A 12,734-nucleotide genomic window follows, 5' to 3' on the forward strand; every position below is an offset into this window, starting at 1 on the left:
TCCAGCGGTCCCCCACACCCCAATGCTTACCCGCCTTCTTCTGAATACTTGTGGGCAAAAGATATGATGTCCGATGCTCGTCCACTGCCGTCGCAGATGACCACGGGAAGTGGAGGCTCTTCAAGCAGATATTCCAAGACAATTGAGATCACATTGGGGCCACCTTCAACTACCAATCCTACCACAGGGACTCCTTGCCCCAGGCCTGTGGAATGAATCAGGCACACCATCAGAGGTCAACAAAAGGTTTTCAAGCTAGGGAGACCTCCAGTTCTCCAGCGTTTGCAGTTTTATTGGAATCCATATTTACAGCATATTGCACATAATCCTGGATGCAGAATAAGAATAACAGAATGACAGAACTGGAAGGGATCTTGGATGTCATCTAGCCCAACCCTGCTCAAGCAGGAGACCTTATATCATTCCAGACAAGTGGCTGTCCTGTCTCTTCTTAAAAAGCTCCAGTGATAGAGCACCACCCACAACCTCTGGAGGCAAGTCGTTCCGCTGGTTAATTGTTCTCTCTGTCAGCAAATTTCTCCTTAGTTCCAGGTTGCTTCTCTCCTTGATTAGTTTCCATCCGTTGCTTCTTGTCCCACCATCAGATGCTTTGGAGAATAAGTTGTGGCAGCCCCTCAAATATTGGAAGACTGCTATCATGTCACCCCTGGTCCTTCTTTTCATTAGACTGGACATACACAAATCCTGCAACTTTATGCACTTGGACCACACTTAATCATAAGGGCACACGTCACTCAACTATGACAACGGCTTCTCGTTTTGAGTTCCAAGGGCCGTCCTTAGGACCCAAGCCGAACTCTTTAGAGCTAGGTTGCAAATCATGGCTGTTTGACGTTAGAAACGACAGCTGAGCAGCCCTTTGCTATCCCTGCCCCACTCTGAGCGCCAGGCATAGGATGACAAAGGGAACCCCGCAGGTCATGAGGTCCATACAAGCTTAGTCAGCAGTCAGGAAGATCCTAGATTCAAGGGGAAATGAACATAGCAATAGCCATAGAACGTAGACCTATATGCCGCTTCATTAACTGCCCTCTAAGCAGTTTACAGGGTCAGCCTCTTGCCCCCAACAATCTGGGTCCTCATTTTACCCACCTCGGAAGGATGAGAGGCTGAGTCAACCTTGAGCGGGTGAGGATCAAACTGCTGGCAGTGGGCAGAATTTGCCTGCAGTATTGCCTTCTAACCACTGTGCCATCAGGGCTCCTCAACCATGGAAAACAACTAAGCCTCCTCTTGTTACAATGGTTAGGGCCTTTGAGGGCAAAAGACCTGAATCCCCTTACTTACGGGTGTTGATTTTCTGCAGAGAGATGTGCTTTTCCAGTTGGCGCCTCAGTTTCACCTCTGCCCCATATTTGCCCAGGGTGCCGTTGTCGGCGAGGATGAAGTGCGTATGGGAGCTGTTCAGCACACAAAGTTTGCTAAGCGGGTTTGACATCGTCTGATAAAGCTTTGTCACCTGTCCAGCAGAAAAGCAAAAGGTGGTTTGGGTTTAGTTGAGGGGCCCAAATCCCAACCCCACCGATGCAGACCTCTCGGGGTGTGGCAGAAATTAAGTAATTACTGTCACCATGTAACCCTCTGCCATCCAGAGATGATTTCCCAGGAGGAAGAATGGCAGTTAATAGAAAGCTTTAACGAGAATGTCATCAGCCAGCCAAATATAAATTTTCAGACAGATGGCAGTTTGCATCCTCTCCTGGATAAGGTGGCCAGATGCAAAGAAAGGGGGTAGATTTGCAGCATCTGGTAGCATGAGCAAAGATGGAGCTTTCAACATGAAATCCACAACATAGATCATGCCAGCCCAAAGCCTGAGACGGATTAATTTAATTCTAGCATCAGTTGCATCCTTGTTTCCTCTTCAAACATATAAATAAAAGCTTCTTTGAATCAAGGCCATTTCTGGTGGAGGACACTTCTTGAAGGCATCAAGGTGAAAAAGGTTGAAGCTCAGGGGAATTCTGGTTAATTTGAAAAATGGAAGCAGAGGCTTCCTGTCTCCAGTTTGTGGTCTTCTTAGAAGAACGAAGGGAAATTCCTGCACACAACACCGATTTGCACAACACTAAGTTAGGAGTTAGCATTACCTCCAAGCTGAATAAGAAAGTGACAGGAAAAATGAGGCTAAGCACAGAGCAGGAACTAAAAATGAGGTAACAGATTTAAGAAGAGTCTAACACAGGGGTCTTCAAACTTGGCAACTTTAAGACTTGTGGACTTCAACTCCCAGAATTCATCAGCCAATCCTGGCTGGCTGAGGAATTCTGGGAGTTGAAGTCCACAAGTCTTAAAGTTGCCAAGTTTGAAGACCCCTGGTCTAACAGATGGAAGAAAAATTGGTTAAAAACTCCCCCAAAGTGTGGGGCAAACTCACATCTTTCCCAAGTAGATCTTCCTTGTTTTCCACAATGCCCCATGGGGCAATGCCAATGGCACAGATGCGTCCTCTGGACTTGGAAGAATGGTCTTTCAGGGCATCTCCAACATGGCGAATGATTCCTGCACAAAGGAAGAGACCAGCGCATCAACCTCTTCCTTGGAATGCTTGCATACAATTTAGAGAAGACTAAATGTATGTATCTATTAAAGACCTCCATCCCTTTCCCATATATTAAGACAGTCCCATTAGGACCTAAACTGGATATCTTCTTGAATGGCCAGATGGAAAACTGGTTTTACAATGATGGTACCCTTCTGCAGTTGTCTGGGACGGTCAATCTTCCACAACTTTTACAAGTTCCACCAAAGAAAGTTCCACCAAATCTTTTGGCAGCGTAGCCTATCTAAAGCTCGTTGCTTTGTTTTGGCTACCAGCAAAGCTTAGTCATGACTCATCCCCAGTGCAATAGTTACTGTAGTATCCTTCAAAGCACACTATGTTTCTTCATCTTTCACCCACACAAACACACCGTGCTAGAAAGCAGGGCCTTGATCTCAGCCAGGTGATGAACAGCTGACCCTTAGATACCTGTACTGACTCCTCCAGTGAAAATCCAAGCCCCAGTGGTCATGGCAGCCTTGATGAGACCCTTCCCAAACACTTGCTTAAGTTTGGGCTGCATCTCAAAGTTTTGGAGCCCCCCATGGACAGATATTAAGAGCTTGGGGAGTTCTAGTTGCCAGTCCTTCACCATGAGTTGGAGCAGCAAGTCCGGCTTGGTATCATAGGACACTCGGATGTACTGCAAGATAAAAGGACACAGAAGCACTGCTGGATCTGTTCAACATCCCAGTTAGCTCATCTTCCAATTTGGCTTTCTTTCTAGCAAACTAGTTTGGTGGGGAAAGAGTTTGACCCTAGTCTAGTCTCAGGGTATTGTTTTCCAGATGTATTTTAGAGATTCCTGCCATATGTAGGAGAAGGAGGGGCGGAACCTGGGGCTGGCGTTAAAAGAGGAATCAGCCTAGAATCCCTAGTTAGCCACCAGCAGACTAAGGCCAACCTCCTTTCAATTCCATTGTCCCCTGTCTAACTCCTAACTGCTAGCAGGTGCTGTTAATTGAAAAGATTCCTATGCATGAGCATTTAGCAATGTGTCGGTTTAATTGAACCTTCATGTGTGGATCTGGTCTTTTGCACCTGGCCCCAGGAGTTCCTAGCCCAACACCAGTGGCACATTTTATTTCATGAACACAATTTGACTCTTTGGGTTTCCTTTGGATTTTCTCAAAGGTCCCTTGTCCACATTGGCTTCCAAGTTGGGCTGGGCTGAAATCTGGGCATTGCCAAAGGGTGGATATCCCAAAACTCCCTTGCTGAAGGTGACTGAGAAGGCCACCTTGGACCGCCATCATTGACGCCTCTAAAGAATGAACCTTACTCACCATGGACTTATTGATGTGGCCTCCACCTTGGAACTCGAGATTTCCAAAGGCATCGGTGGGGAGGGCTTGGGTGTGTTTACTGATGGACCATTTTTCTGGCTGAGCCTCTAACTGCTTCGCTGGGTCTTCTCCATCCTTGTTTGCAGTTTCCACCGGAACGGGGATGTGTTGAGCAAGGAGTTGGCCACAGCAGCACCTACGGCCAAAGCAAAACCGAGACATGAAACTGGGCTCAACGGCTGGTATTGGACCATTTTTCTTCCTTTTGCTGTGTGGGGTTGTTACATACCCAAAAATTTTCTTTACACCAGTTGTTTAAAAACAAAACCAGTAAATTACAAAGAATCATAAAAGCAAACACCAAGACAGAAGGAAAGGCACCTGGTAGCATCTTTGCTGTTGGCAATTACGCGGCTGCATTCTCTCTTGAAAAAGGTTTTCTCTATCCATGCTTTTTGACCCTGAGGGATGAAAACAGAGAAACGATTCAACCGAGGCTGAAGAGCAACGGCGGGGAGTGAAACCCGGAGGAGAAAAAGAGGCTGGAGCATCCTATTGGAGCCGCACAAATTTGGACACCCACTAAAGGGCACCAAGAACGTTGAAAAAATGATAGGAAGTCAGTCCTTGATTTAAAACGATTTGCTTAGTGGCCATTCAAAGTTACAATGGCACTGAAAAAAGTGACTTGTGACCCAGTCCTCACAGTTACAACACTGCAACGGCTGATCAAAGTTCAGGTGCTTGGCCAACGGCATGTATTGGAGGTTGCAGTGTCCTGGGGTCATGTGATCATCATCTGCAAAGTTCACAGCTGGTTTCCGAGAAGCGAAGTCAACGAGAGAAGCCAGGTTTGCTTAACCCCGCGTACCTTCTGTCTCGACTGAGACCCTTCCTCTATTATTGCCTCCCCTTGAAAGACGTCTCAAAGCTATTTACAAGCCTGCTTGAAACGGTTCCTGAAGGAACACGTTTTAGAGGTTCACCCAACACTGAACCATAAAAGAATCAAACTGTCCGGGTTCCCACTGTATACTAAGCCACCAAAATAAAAAAAAATGGAACCAAATTCAGTTCAGGCTAAAGAAACATATTTATTTATTTATTTATTTGTTTGTTTCGATTTATATACCGCCTTTTTCCCAAGGGACTCAAGGCGGTTTACAGGGGAAATTAAAACAATACAATATATATATATACAGATAAAATAAAATTAAATTAAATAGCCCCAATAATTAATTAGAAATTAAAACCTTAACCCAAAACCCTCAGTCCAGGCCGGCAAGCTCGAATAGCCAAGTTTTTAGGTCCCCGGCGAAATGAGCGAAGGTCGGGGGCCATCCGGAGTTCCATAGGCAGCTGATTCCAAAGGGCAGGCGCGCCCACCGAGAACGCTGTCACCCTGGGGGCCGCCAGCCGGCACTCCCTGACCAGCAGCACCCTGAGGAGACCCTCCCTGGATGATGGGAAGTTGATGCTGGCAGCAGGTGCTCCCGAAGATAATCCAGACACATCCCATTTAGGGCTCTATAGGTCATCACCAGCACCTTGAATCTCACCCGGAGGGCAACTGGAAGCCAATGCAGCTCACGGAGAAGAGGCGTTACATGGGAGTATCGGGAAACCCCCATCACAACTCACGTGGCCGCATTCTTCACCAGCTGAAGCCTCCGAGTGGTCCTCAAGGGCAGCCCCATGTAGAGAGCATTGCAGTAGTCTATCCGGGAGGTCACAAGCGCATGCTTTGTAAAAGTATGTCTTTAAGCAACTTAATTAACCTTGTTCTTTGAACATTTTCACACATTATCTGCTCTGAAATCTCTTCTTTGTGGTAGAATTTCCAAAATGCTCCTGCAAAGTTAGGAGTTCCACCACTTTAAGGAAACCCCGTGAGCTGTATTTTTGGCTCACACCAATGACTTCCTTTCTTCTTTCAGAAACCCCCTGGAAGGAATTTCCATCTCTAATCTCCTGCGTGGTAGAATCTCCAAAACTCTCTTGTGAAGTTAGGAATTGCACCACTTTAAGAAAAATCCATCAGGCGCATTTCAACTTGAACCAATGACTTCCGCTGAAGATCTTCTTCCAGAAACCCCATGACCTGGAAGGAGTTTGTGTCTCATGGAAGAGCATGAGAACACATCAGCTCTGATTGTACCCCAATCTCCAACTGATTAAACCTCCTTTCCCCTCTCCAAACAGGATGGCTTAGACTAGAGCAAAGTCCAAGAATGTTGGCTCTTGCCCCCCTCAAAAAAAGCCCAGCTAGACAAGGGGTTCTCAAATCCTCATCGGAGGCCAGCCTTCCTTTTCAGAGGAAATCTCAGCACAATTGACATAATTAAGACAATTGGAGCTAAGAGGACAGTCCTCGTCAGAGGCAGAACTCCACATTCCTTGGGGGAAAAAAAGGTCACACAGCATTAATTAGATCTAATCCTTCTTACAGCAAGCTAAAGTTAGACCAGACTGCTCTATTTGAGGAAGTCCCATTAATTGCCTGCTTGGGAGCAATTTTTTTCCCCCTTGCAGAGTTTGGCTGCACTCACCGCACAATGAGTTGGACTGCTGGGGGTGGCTTTTCTCCTGCCGCTCATCACAATTGCCACGGTTTGCGGACAAGGTTTGTTATGGCCATCCGGGCCACATTCAGGGAAAGCAGGAGAGCCCAGACTTGATGTCTCAGGCTGCTGAGCTCCTAAGCTTGGACATGTCTGCTTTGTTAGGCCAGACTTTCCTTGACTGCTTCAGTGACTCAGCAACTTTAAGATGTGCAGACTTCAACTCCCAGAATTCCCCAGCTAGCCAAAATGCCTTTAGAGGTGTAATAATATGTGAGAATGAACTTGGGAGGCCCCATAAAGTGATGCTGCCTAAGGAATGGTCAGATAAGAGGTGATGTAGCCCTCGGCTGTATAACGGGCAGAGAAAGAGTCACAGAATCCTAAGGCTGGAACTCCCTCCCCCACTGAGCTGCTGTCCTTCAAAGAGAGCTTTCAACCCCCCTCCCTCCTCCCCAGCACGAAGACTTTTCTTGGATCCAGGTCAAAACGACCACCTTACCTTCTGGGACCCAGAAATGGATCCCTTCAGAGAAGCGTGTTGGAGGGAACTGCTCATCCTTCGGAGGGAGCCGCTAAGCTTCCCTCCTGGGCCCCTCCTGGCCCCCAAACCTTTGCCCTCCATGGCTGGCTCGTTTCTACCAAGAATGCCCAAGGGTGAGCTTCATTCAGATGTTTTCCCAGTTGGAATCGTCCAAAGTCAGCAGATGGTGAAGTTCAGAAGATGCTCAGTCCCAAGGTGGATGTCTCTCCTTGTTAGAAATCTGAGTGATCCAAGCCACGTAAATCAGGAATATGAGGCAAAGACTGGCATAAAGCTATGTTTCTACCCCCTCCGATAACCTCCCCCCCTCCAGATTCTCTATAATCAGGGCTTAATGTACCCTCCCGGCCCCATTTAGTGGTTTCCAGCGGAGAGAGATTTAATAAATGGTGATTGAAGGTAAATCTACTTTAAAAAGCATCCGATCCAAAGGATTTTTACCCGAACACAGAGCACTCATCTGAACATTATCTGGTGCTGCCAAGCTGATAGGCAGAAGGGAAAAAGCAGAGGGCTAGAAGCTTAGGGATGAATGCCAAGAGAGGGGACAGGGAAAGGGCCTGGAAGGAGATTACCAAGGTCCTTTGAGAGAAGGAAGGTCCAAGCTGGTTTTCCAAATCAAAAAAGAGCAAGGATCGGTTTGACTCAGATGATTCTGAAGGGATTGTGCGGAGCATAAGCACCAAGGATGTTTGAGAAACAACATGGTCAGAGTTTGGTCATGAATTACAAGGGGGGGGGGAAAGAGTTTCGATGCACAGAAAGATGGTTGTGATGTTGACATCAGAACAAGTCCTAGAATTTTGCTTCCACAGAAGTCTATTCTAACAAGGCCCCACATAATCTTTCCTCCTCATTTGAGGTGATTTCTAAATAATTAGTTCAGCCCGGATCTCCTTGTGTCCAACTCCAAATATTTATGTCTGAATGCCTAGCAAGCTGGGCATGTCCAACTATGAATGCCAAGAAAAATACACATCAGCCGTCACTCTCCACTGTTCTTCTCCCAAATATGATTAGATTCTCTTATTGGAAGATATTTCTCTAATGCCACCAGTGCCCTCTGCAGGAGGTTTTGAAAATATATTTCTCATCCTTTATAACAGAATAACAGAGTTGGAAGGGACCTTGGGGGTCTTCTAGCTCTAGCAGGAGACCCTATACCATTTCAGACACATGGTTGTCCAATCGCTCTTAAAAACCTCCAGTGATGGAACACCCACAGATTCTGGAGGCAAGGTGTTCCACTGGTTAATTTCTAAGAAATTTCTCCTTAGTTCTAGGTTGCTTCCCTCCTTGATTAGTTTCCATCCATTGTTTCTTATTCTGCTTTCAGGTGCTTTGGAGAATAAGCTGACCTCCTCTTTTTTGTGGCAGCCTCTCAAATACTGGACGACTGCTATCATGACACTCTTAGTCCTTCTTTTCATTAGACTAGACATTCCCAATTTCCTCAACCGTTCTTCATAGGTTTTAGCCTCCAGTCCCCTGATCCTCTTTGTTGCTCTTCTCTGCACTCTTTCTAGAGTCTCAGCATCTTTTTTATATCATGGCATCGGAAAATGGATGCAATATTCCAAGTGTGGTCTTGGTCAAAATCCTATTAGAGCAGATTCTGGGTTCCCCAAATGCAGAAGTGGCATTTTGACAATTTTTTTTTAAAAAAAACCTCTGGGTACCAATGTCTGAAAATTGCCAGAAAACTGTTCCAGTTGCCAGCATCTCTTTCGAAGCAGCCTGCAGCCTCATTTGGTCAACTTTCATCACAACTCCTTCTACTTACGTACACACAGTGAGTCACAAGCTGCACTTGCTCCCAGTTCCATGGCAGAGCAGAGGACACGATCCCAGGTGCAATTCTGTGGCCCCTGGTGGCATCTCACAAGGCACAGAAGGACTCAGCCCCGTCCGTCCTTGTCCTGGGTATTAAGAGGCCACTGTGTGTATGAAAAAAACTCTTTGTCCTTTCTCTAACTCAGCATTACCCTTGGCTGGGTAAAATTAAGGCCAGCCGTGGCTTAGATCCGCCTTTTAGACTACTCCCTTTAAGATATTAACTTCCTAGGGATACTTCCCAAGGCAATGGCAAATTCTTGCTGACGCTCAGACTATTTTTACAACTCCAACTTCTTCATGGCTTTGCTTCTACCTCTTAATTGCTGAAATCTTGGGTTCCAAAACCACATCGTATTTCATATTATTACAGACTTTTCTTCTGCCAAATTGCAAACTTCCCAAAGTGCTACTTTGTCGTTCACGGATGGTGACTGTGGTTAATGGCAGCCCCCTTTTTGCATCTGAGGGGGAGGGGGAAATATTCTTCAATCTTAGGTTTATAGCTTGGGTGGAGTTCAGACCCAGATATTCATAATGGAGAGTTTAAAAAAAAAATAAAAATAAAACAGGCCTCTTTTTAAAAAGGAAGGTCCACACCCCATACAATCTTGCTAAAATAAGATCACAGGGGATGTACCCTAAAGATAGGTGGTGGTTGGTTCCATTGAGCATTTACTGAAGTTAGCAACTTTTTCCAAAAGCTCAACTCTTTTGGGGAGACTCTTTTTCCAGCCACACCTCTTTGTCGGGAAGAATAAAGGAAGGGTGGAAATAAAATCTTCTAGGGAAAATGTGACCGCCCCCCCATTGCACATTTTAATTCTGCTTTTATAAGGCTGTAGGAGCCTCCTCCGAGCAGGCGATGGCGCTAACAGGCCATTGTGTGATCAAAGCTTAAGAGGCTGAAAGTCTATTTGTGAATACCAGGACAGAAGTGAAGTGAAGTGAAGTCAGCTTGGTGTGGTTGTGAAGGTGCTGGAGAAGAAACCGAGGGACTACAGGGTTTTACCTTGGTCTGAAGGGTGATCTTGGCCTTGGTCCCCTCCCTTTCAGCCCTGCCCACCTCACAGAGTTCTGACTGTGATGGTATGAAATCTAGCAAACCTAGTAAATAAGTACACATTCCTTATTTTCAAAGGAATCCCCCATGTTCTGGACAGTGGTGCCATTGGGGAACATTAGGGATGATTAGTATCGATATCTCCATGGGCCAACAACACCGATTTGGGGAAATCGAACCCCGCGACAGAAGCAGCTGGTAGAAACCCGGCTTCTTGCATTAAGCGAACACTACATTAAGCCAACGTGACCCTCCTGCCTCCAGTGATATTCGGGGTGGCGGTTCAGTCTTGGTGTGTCTTCCCTTTCGCTCAGGAATCCCGGCAGGGGGTTCTCTGCTGAAACACAAGTGCCTTTTAAGGTGGCTCAGCTTCCTAAGGTTTTGTCTTCCTTCTGAAATGGAACGCCTTACAACCCGAGCTATCCGCTTGTTTAAAAATCCCTGGATAGTAGAAAAGAGTGAGCTTTTTTTTTGATTTTCCGTAGAGTAAAAGAGCAAGAGATAACTTTGGGGTTGTACTTCTACTGGCTGCAAAGGAAATTGGAAGTTTCTATTTCTTTTTATTCTTTTTTTGCTACACTTTTGTCTTTCTTCTTTCTGCTTTTACTTTTATGCGTCTGTGGTTTTTATTTTTGCTCTTTGTAAAACGTTCATTTTTTAAAAAAAATACATTAACAGGCCCATCTGGTGGACTTTGCAAAGCCAATGCTCTAGAAATTGTTGTTTATTTTGATTATTTATGAATATTTCCAAATTATGCTCCAGGATGCGCCTGGCATGCCACGAATTATGCTCCAAATCCAGGGCCAATCACCTTTGTCTTTGCCACTCTGATACAGTCTGCTGGCAGGTGGGTGGGGGGAACCCCCTTTTCCTTGCCCCAAATACAACAGGAACATAAAGTGGCAGGGGGGAGAAAAAAATGGCCCAGCAAACTCCACCCTGAGCTTCAAAAGCATTCTTTCATTTGTTCTTTGTGTCGCAGTCCTGATGGGAAGAAAGACTAGCCAGAATTCTCTCTCCAGATTTCGGGCACGGCCCCAAAACCAACATTTCTTCCACGCAGATCCTAAGGGCTGACCTATTTTCTCTATCTGCATTCAAAGCAGGAGCCCTCGAATGCACAGGCCTGACTCCCCACCACCACCACCACCACCTTGTGCTGTACAACAGGTGCTGTACAGATCTCAATCTTTGTTCCTGCAGGGGTGGGTGTGGCTGTGTTTTGCTCTGTACCCCGCATGACTCACAGCATCTGCTCTTCTGCAGCAGAAGCGTGTGGCTTCGGTGGGAGGGCGCCAGCAGGAGAGAACACGCACGCATGCGCATTCACGCAGACGCATAGAAACACGCTTCCAGGAGGTTAACTTAGAACAGGTGACTTCTTCTCCAGATTGTATTTTGGAGGCACCTTATGGAGCAAGTGGCTGGGAAATTCATTGTTAAGGCTTGGACACAGACAGACCGTTTTCCACTTGTCCAGGGAGAATCCATCCTCAGCCCCAGCTGAAACCTTCAGAACAAGAATGGAACAGGAAAACGTGACCTTGCAGAAGATTAGAAGAAGAAAAAAATGCCCAAACTGCAAAACTAGAAGGGTTTGGGGTCCTGTTCTCTTTCTGCATCCTAAAATGTTTGCCTTTGAAAAGGCGTTCAAGCGAGCGGAATAAGGAAGCTGCTGTTTTAACAGTCCAACCGAAGACAATTTCCTTAGTGCTGGGTGAGGTCAACCTTCATTGAATATTTACCTTTCAGGCATTAGTTGTTCAGAATAACAGAGTTGGAAGGGACCTCGGAGGTCTTCTAGTCCAACCCCCTGATCAAGCAGGAAACCCTATATATGGCTGTGCGGTCTCTTCCTAAAAGGCTCCAGTAATGGAGCACCCACAACTTCGGAAGGCAAGCCATCCTACTGGTTAATTGTTCTAACTATCAGGAGATTTCTTCTTAGTTTTAGGATGGTTGTTTCCTTGACTTCTTTCCATCCAGTGCATCTTGCTCTGCAAACAGTAAATGCAAACAGGAGATCACTGTAAATCGGGCATTACAAGCAGAATAGCTCAGGTGTGCCCTAATGCTTCAAACACGAGAGGTGAATAGCTGTTACAAGAAAAAGGAAGTGTCCAAAATATATTTAACAGAACAAAAATAATGTGAAACACATTAACCCAAATTATGGTTACATCAGCATGGAAAGCTGGTGTCGGGCCACAATGCCACCATCTTCCACCCCCTTTTTGAGGCCCTGCCTAGTTCTTAAAATTGTCCCTGGATTGGATGAAAAGAGATGAAAATCATGGCCGGTTAAACATTTTCTCCTCAGTTTTACATCTCCACTTTTTGAGCTGAGTCCAGTGTGGCTACAACTTTGGGATTGGAGTGTGGAGGTTAAACTAATATACCCTGCATTCTTTCTGCCGCCGTCCTCCTCCTCTTCCTCCTCCAATGACCTTTGGACTCACCTCCTGGGATGCTTAAGGGCGTGATGGATTGCTGGCTCTTGACTCTTGGCCACCTTAACCCTTGACCTTCTTTCATTGCATTCTTAGCTTTGGAGGGGGCGGGGAGATTCCTGTGGCTTCCTTCCTTCCTGCTCCAGGGGCTGATAAAACTTTGCTTAGTAAAGAGGTCTCTGATTGACTGAAGAGATATTGACCAACAGCCTTGGTTTACCTTGTTTAGGGGAAATGCTGGTCAACTCTTTGCAGTGGTAACCTTGAGACAGAAGACTATGGGGATTTATAAATCGGACAGAATGCCAAGCAGAACAATTAGAGTAAATCTTCCAGACATGGGCTGCAAAGATCAGAACCACCACTAGGTGGCAGCAAAACGCTGGAGAAAGTCTAACTCTCAGGTCCCTCTGGAGGTCTTCTTGCAGCCT

The 12,734-nt window shown here is 46.0% G+C and overlaps 1 protein-coding gene across 1 annotated transcript; it reads right to left on the reverse strand.

Annotated features, from left to right (window-relative positions):
* Positions 1–26: 26 nt before the first annotated feature.
* Positions 27–8,851, reverse strand: LOC308673522 (transient receptor potential cation channel subfamily M member 1-like; the record flags this gene model as incomplete). Its single annotated transcript, XM_081337263.1, has 8 exons — positions 8,738–8,851; positions 6,913–7,174; positions 4,231–4,310; positions 3,850–4,045; positions 2,993–3,206; positions 2,399–2,523; positions 1,309–1,480; positions 27–205 (listed from the first exon to the last, which is right to left on the reverse strand). Exons 2-8 carry the CDS (start codon positions 7,033–7,035, stop codon positions 27–29), a joined length of 1,089 nt encoding a protein of 362 aa, XP_081193389.1. The 5' UTR covers positions 7,036–7,174; positions 8,738–8,851.
* Positions 8,852–12,734: the final 3,883 nt, after the last annotated feature.

Source organism: Vipera berus (assembly GCF_964194415.1).
Source record: "Vipera berus genome assembly, chromosome: 12".
Taxonomy (NCBI): Eukaryota; Metazoa; Chordata; class Lepidosauria; order Squamata; family Viperidae; genus Vipera; species Vipera berus.